A 6,781-nucleotide genomic window follows, 5' to 3' on the forward strand; every position below is an offset into this window, starting at 1 on the left:
TTTCCCTTCTCCACCACAGGAAACAAGAAGAGGAAATCTCAGGAACCTAGCTCAAATCTGGAAGATGAAGAGAACAATGATAAAGAGAAGGGCTCTCTTGCTTGTACAGGGATGTTCAAAGGTGGACCACTCTATTTCTGCCTGACCTGTGGCAGATGTTACAAAAAGTACATCAACCTCTTTAATCACCAGTTTAAGGCCCAGAAGACTACTAGCCACAAAGCCGTGGGCTCCAAGCCTCAGCATCGTAAAGAGAGGACTTTCTCTTGCCAGCTCTGTAACAAGATCTACCGTGATCCTTCTGGACTGAGCCGGCACCGACGCACTCATTTAGGTTATAGGCCCAGTTCATGCTCTGTGTGTGGAAAACGCTTCCGGGATCAGTCTGAGGTCAAACGCCACATGAAGGTACACGAAAACAGGAAGCCAGTGACTGGCAACCAGGAGCATGAGGTGAAGAAGGTTCCACTTAAAACAGCTGGATCCCAGGGTCCCAACGTCAGGCATGTGAAAGTGATCCAAAGACCAGTGGCCAGGGCTAAGGCAAGCTGCAGCAGAGACTCATCTCTGAATGTCAGATCCAGCTCTATTCCAGTAAAATGCTCAAGAAAAAACATCCGTTGCCCCTATTGTTTGATACATTTTACCAAGAGGACTTGCTTCTTAACCCACCTCAAAGTCCACTTCACAAATGAGCCCGACCAATACCTCGGTGGCAGAGAGTCCTCCCACTCATCCGCGGTGGTAGGTTCCCAAAAGAACACCCACAGGAAGCAGGATATCTACTGTTGCCCTGTCTGTGATGTCTGCTTTAGGGAAAAGGAAAGCCTGCTGGATCACATGTGCTGTAAAGAATCAGGTAGATCCATTAAGTGCTGGGAAATCCTGGGTCATTTGCTTGCTTTTCTTGATCCCTTTGAAGCCAGGAAATATTTCAAAAGTAAAGGAGTCCTCAAGGGAAGAAAAGAAGAAAAAATGAAATCCAAGAAGACAAGATGAAACATGCCTGCAGTGAGAATTCCTGAATCATAAGTAAAGGACAAGTCAAGGCTGTGGTTTGTTGACAAGGTACAGGCAGCATTTCATGACCCTGGAGTTCTTCAAAGCATGGTCCCAGTCAAACTCAAGTCAAAGAACATTCTTAATATGCTGCCCTAGTGCTCAAGTGTCAAGGCTATCAAAACCAAGGAAAGTCAGAGAAATGGAGACAGCCTTAAGGATCAATTGAGACTGAATGTGTGGTGCCTTATTATAGCATCTTAGAAAAGACAAAGGACAATGGTGATAACTAGAGTGTAAATGAAATAGGTATAGATGAATGTGTCAATATTGTTTCATGAATTATAAATGTACGGTGATGCGAGATTTATTTTCATGTTCGTGTGTGCTTGCATGAGTTCATGGGGAGCACACACAAGCAGTGCCCTGGAGGCCAGAAGATGACTGTGAGCCACTATGTGAGCGTAGTACCGAAACTGGGTCCTCTGTGAGAGCAGACAGTGCTCTTAACCACTGATCTGTATCTCCAGACTTGCAGGATGTTTTAAGCAGAGAAACTGGAGGCTCTGTGCCTCAACTTTGCAGTTTCTTTAGAAATCTAAAAGCATTCTAAATTTTAATTTATTTTAGGATTTATTTGTGTGTGTGTGTGTGTGTGTAAGAGGAGCTGGAGGTACAGGCTTGCTGTGAGTCATTTGATATGGGTGCTGAGAATCAAATTCAGGCTCTTTGCAAGATCTATAAGTGCTCTTAACCATCTCCCCAGCCCCATGCATTCTAAAATTTTAAATATCATGTTTACAAAATAGTCTTCAGGGGCTAGAGTGTTGTTTTTTGCTTAGTCTATGCCCTGGGTTGGGTGGGTTGAATTTCCAGTTCTGTTCCTATGTGTATGTGAGCACGCCCCTCACCGCAAGTTCCCAAACCCTCAGGGATAGAACAAAAAATGGAAAGTAATGTTGACATCAAGGGGTTGAGTAGGGAAATACTAAGAGACACAACAGGACTCCTTATAACCGCTCTACTTTCTTCCAACTACTGTGTAGTCCTGGTCACTCAGAGGCATCTTCATCCCCTACACCCTGGCCCAGCCTTCAGTAGGCCCTTACTGGCTGATTCCCTAACAAACCTGCTCTCCTGGTTTACACAATCTAAGAGGATAGAGCAGCAGCGCCCTCGTGTGGCCATGATATTGAAGACCGACGACCCCAGGTCTTTATCTTCCCGCGGAAACTTCCCCGTGGTCCAAAGCTTTCAGCAACCAGAGCCTCTGGCTCAGTATTCAAAATTGTGTCAGGTTCAGGGTGTGAGTGCTTCCCAAATCCTCTCAAACACAGATGCGTCCCTCCCTTGAGTGCTGGAGGACGCTGACTCGCGACAGAAGGCTGCAGGTTGACTACACAGCTCGTTCCTGCTCCCATTGTGCTGGGATTTCCCTCCTGAGAACCAGCCCAGAACTCCACAAATAAGATGGAGGAGGAGCCAGAGACACCCAGGGCTTTGTCCTGAAAAGACAGGGAGGCCCCGGAAGTGAAAATAGAGGCGTTGAGACCAGGAGAGAGTTCAAAAGGAATGAATGGTGGGCGGAAACCTGAGAGAAAGGGATACAGGAAGTTCAGACTGAAACACCAGTGCGTCAGGGGCGGGTTCAGTTGCAGACTGGCTTAGGAGCTTCTAACTGGAGTGCCACTTTTCGGATGGAAATGACCATTGGAATTTCAGGTTCTGAGAGGGGGAGAGGTAGGAGAAGAGAGGGCAAGAGATATCAAAACATTTTAAACAATTTTTTTCATTGTGTTTAATGTGTGTGGGTATACATTTCGCCTAAATGTACACTTGTGCACTAAACTTGCATGGTTGGGACTCTCAGAGGCCAGAAGAAGGTGTCTGATCCCCTGGAACTAACTGGAACCACCCAGGGATGGGATCTCATCTAAGCGGAAGTATCTGACATTCCAAACGCCACACTTGTGCACCACTTGCATTTCTTGTTTGTTTTTGACAAGATGTTCTCATGTAGCCACGTCTCAAACTTGAGATCTTAACATCACACTATGAAAATCCCTGTCACTGAGTTACATCCTCAGGCCGTTTTTGTTTGTTTGTTTTGGTTTGTTTAGTTGTTATTGTTTTGTTTTAACATACTGGTATTTGCTTAAACTGTACTCCATTATGCCAGCCTTGTCTGAGCAGTGCGGGGTGAGCATGCTTCATTTTTCCTACTTTTAAAATGGGACATTTAAGTGTCTCTTTTCTACATCTGTGTGGTTTACTGATCAAGAAGCATTTGGTCAGTTTCTGTTCAAGCTTTTGTGCCCACCCTACCTGTCGTCATCTGGTTTCTATAATTTCTCTGAAGTTTCCAAGCGTACTAACAGCTAAGAATTCTGGATGTTAGTGATTTATGCCATGAAGGTTCTTTGCTTGTTTTGTTTTGTAATTTTAAGCAGGCTCCTTTTCTGTAACCTAGACTGGCTGCAAGTGTGCTACAATCCTATCTTTAGTGCTGAGATTATTAGATCCCTGGAAGCACCTGACTGTCCATCAAGACCTTTTCTGCTTCAGTCTGTGTTGATTGGAGGAAAGGGGACAAAGGTGCAGATTTGTAAATCCCACCGAGACAGGTTCTGCCTTTTAAGGATAGACCTCCTGCACGATCTGGCTTTTCTACAATCATGAATGCTTTTTCAGGTAGCCAACCTGGAGTCTGGATAGAGTTTATGCTCAGATTTTTGTGGTACTGGGTAAGGAACCCAGGGCTGTATGTTAGGCAAACATTCTACACTGCTATCTATTCTATCAGCTGCTGTATTCGGATTTTGGATCTCAGAGCCACTGGGGCTGCAGTAATTTGCTTAGGACTTGGTAAACACACAAAGGGACTCTCTTAAAGTTTCTTTCGCTAGGCTTGACAGTGGAGGTGCATGCCTTTAATCCCAGCACTCAGGAGGCAAAGGCAGGCGGATCTCTGTGAGTTCAAGGCCAGCCTGGTCTACAAGAGCTAGTTCCAGGACAGACTCCAAAGCTACAGAGAAACCCTGTCTGGAAATCAAACAAATTTTCTATTGCTATGATGAAACACCAAGATCAGAAAGCAAGTTAGAGTGGAAAGGGTTTATTTGACTTATACTTCCAGATCAATGTTCATCACTGAAGAAAGTTAGGACAGGAACTCAAACAGGGCAGTAACCTGGAGGCAGGATCTGATGCAGAGGCCATGAGGTGATGCTTACTGGCTTGCTCCTTATGACTTGCTCAGCCTCCTTATGGAACCCAGGATCAGCAGCCGAAGGATGGCAGCATCCACAATGAGCTGGGACTGGAGAGTGGATCAGAGGTTGAGAGCAGTTGTGTGTCTTATGTTATATATAGGGTTGTTTATTTTGTTTGTTTTTTTTTCCCTGTATAGTGCAGGCTGGCCTGGAACTCACTTACACCTGTGTAGTAGAATTAGCAAAGTTGAATTAGGCTTCCAGGAACCCTCCCTGTTCCCCACCCCCAAACACAGAAGTAAATACTTAATTCTGGAAAATTGGATTTCCTAAGGCAGGTGATCAACCATAGGCAGGGAAAGAAGTTGTGGTGTTGGGCTTCTTAAGAACTACATTTCTGACCTTGGCGGGCAGCCACCCGAGGTGGGTGGGTTACAGGCATAGCGGGATCAGAGCAACTGCTAGTGTGGCCATTGCATAATGGATTCCTCACAGGAGGCAGAAGTGCTTGCCTGAGTTCAAGCCACTGTGTTCCCATACCCGGCCATTCAGGGAACTGTGGTCCTCTGAGGATGAGCGCTGGGGAAGACTAAGCCAGTCGAGGAACTGTTGGACTGCCAAGCCCCAGGCAGGGCTGATGGACACTGGGAGAGCATGAGGGCCCTGAGGGAGCGGGTAAAAGCTCACGCGGCAGATCCCCGGGTGTTTCACGGCTGGGGTCGTCCACATCCAAGAAAGTCTACAGCGTGCAGGCATTTCTCCCAGGTTGTGTGTGTGAGAGAGACCGGGCCTCAGGGTTAGAGAGAGATGGACCTGTCATGCGGCAAGGCTGCTTGATCTTCATGTGTTGAACTCCTGAGGCAGGGATTACACGTGTGTGCCATGCACCCAGCCGGACTCCTTAGATTTGCGGCAACCATGAATAATTTAGGTGGAGGAGTGGAATCAGGATTGAGAGATGACCGCACATTTCCTCCAGAAAATTACCCTATGGAAGGGTGGACAAAGCCAGGGTACAAGTGAACCCACTTGAAACCTCCTAGCAATTAACAACCAAGTCTTATTCAGTCTCCTTCCACTCTCAGGGGTCCTGGACCAGTAAAGTACAAAAGGAGGTAAAAGAGGGAGGAGGTGGGGGAAGGTAAACAATACCCACAATTAGTGGAGATTCTGTCTTAGTCTTCCTGGTTCTCAGGCAATGGACTGGGTAACCATGGTTACGTCTTCCTGCAATTGTGAAGACTTGATGATAGCAGGGGTCTTCCTTGCTAAAAACTTAAGGACAGGTCCTTGAGAACACTACTATAGAGCTGTTTGGAAGTTAACGGCTGAAAAATGGGAGGGGGAAGCTTGGTCAGCACCTCTCAAGCATCAGCCTTAAGTGGTTTTAAGAGAAAGGGAAGGGGAATGAAAGGCAAGAGAGAAAGAAGGAAGGATAAAAACAAACTTCAGATCCTGGGAATGCAGCTTTCCTGGCAACATCTTGGGGACCCAGTTAGCAATTCCTCTAATGCCTTGTTCCTGCCTGGTGTTTTCACTTAACCAAAGAAGTGGGCAGCAAGGAAAGGGCCGCTTGTTTTTATCCCTTTATGCTTTCCTTAGCATCTAGAGAGAGGAGGAAGAGGTGAGTGGCTGTCCATGGGGAGAGGCCTTTTTATTTTTCTTCAGAGAGTGTAAAATTTCCAAGTGAACAGGGAACTTAAATGCTGTTGGATTATCATCACTGTGCTATACAGGGATCTGGTCGTAGAAGCCATGGCTGACTCACGATGCCAGCACTTAAGATGGTTCGAAATAATGGGAAAGTCTTAACATTCATTCAGTTTGTTTTGCGGGGTTTGATTCAACTTGTACTAGGCTAGCAGTATTGGTACATAAGGGTACTCTGAGGTTCTCTGCATGCTGGATAGCGGTCACAGGCTGCAGTTTCCAAACAGCTAGCAGGTTAGGAGGAGAAACGAAACACTACAGTGTGCCATGTACTAAGCTATGAGGTTCTGTAGGCAAGGTGCACTATTTGCATTTCTGACCTAATAATATTTTTAATAAATCTTTATTTATTGCATGTACAGTGTTCTGCTTGCATGTATACTTGCAGGCCAGAAGAGGGCACTAGATCTCATTACAGATGGTTGTGAGCCACCATGTGGTTGCTGGGAATTGAACTCAGGATCTCTGGAAGAGCAGCCAGTGCTCTTAACCTCTGAGCCATCTCTCCAGCCCCAACCTAATCATATTTTTAGCTTAAGTCATCAGGGGATAGATTGATTATGAATAATGTAAATAATGGATCTATATATTAAAAATCTAAGTCACAGAGCTTGGGGTGTGTGCAATGCTGAGTGGTACAGCACTTGTTTCGCATGGATCAGACCCTGGGTCTGAGCCCAGGGGGACTACATACATATTCAGGTAACAGAATATATGTTTTAATCTTCGGTTCTAGAAGAGATATTGACTTAAATGTTTCCAGTGAAATCAAGTCAGGGAGGATGAAGAGATAGACTCAGTAGTTTGTGATAATTTCTGGTATATGCTTTTCAGTAGCACTGCGCTAGAACTAAAGAACT

At 45.7% G+C, this 6,781-nt stretch overlaps 1 protein-coding gene across 4 annotated transcripts in view; it reads left to right on the forward strand.

The window, feature by feature from the left end:
- Positions 1–6,781, forward strand: part of Zfp57 (ZFP57 zinc finger protein) — a 23,940-nt gene that overhangs the window by 13,624 nt on the left and 3,535 nt on the right. For 3 of the 4 annotated variants that reach the window (XM_050131497.1, XM_050131499.1, XM_050131498.1), the window contains one exon: positions 20–1,359. The exons of the other annotated variant lie outside the window; for it this stretch is intronic. In XM_050131497.1, the coding sequence (XP_049987454.1) occupies positions 20–999 (980 nt within the window). In that variant the 3' untranslated portion in view covers positions 1,000–1,359. Of the gene's footprint in view, positions 1–19; positions 1,360–6,781 lie in introns of those variants that run through there. 4 annotated transcript variants of the gene reach the window in all.

This window comes from Alexandromys fortis, unplaced genomic scaffold (genome assembly GCF_014885135.2).
Source record: "Alexandromys fortis isolate MF-2015 unplaced genomic scaffold, M_Fortis_MF-2015_v1.1 scaffold_372, whole genome shotgun sequence".
Classification (NCBI taxonomy): Eukaryota; Metazoa; Chordata; class Mammalia; order Rodentia; family Cricetidae; genus Alexandromys; species Alexandromys fortis.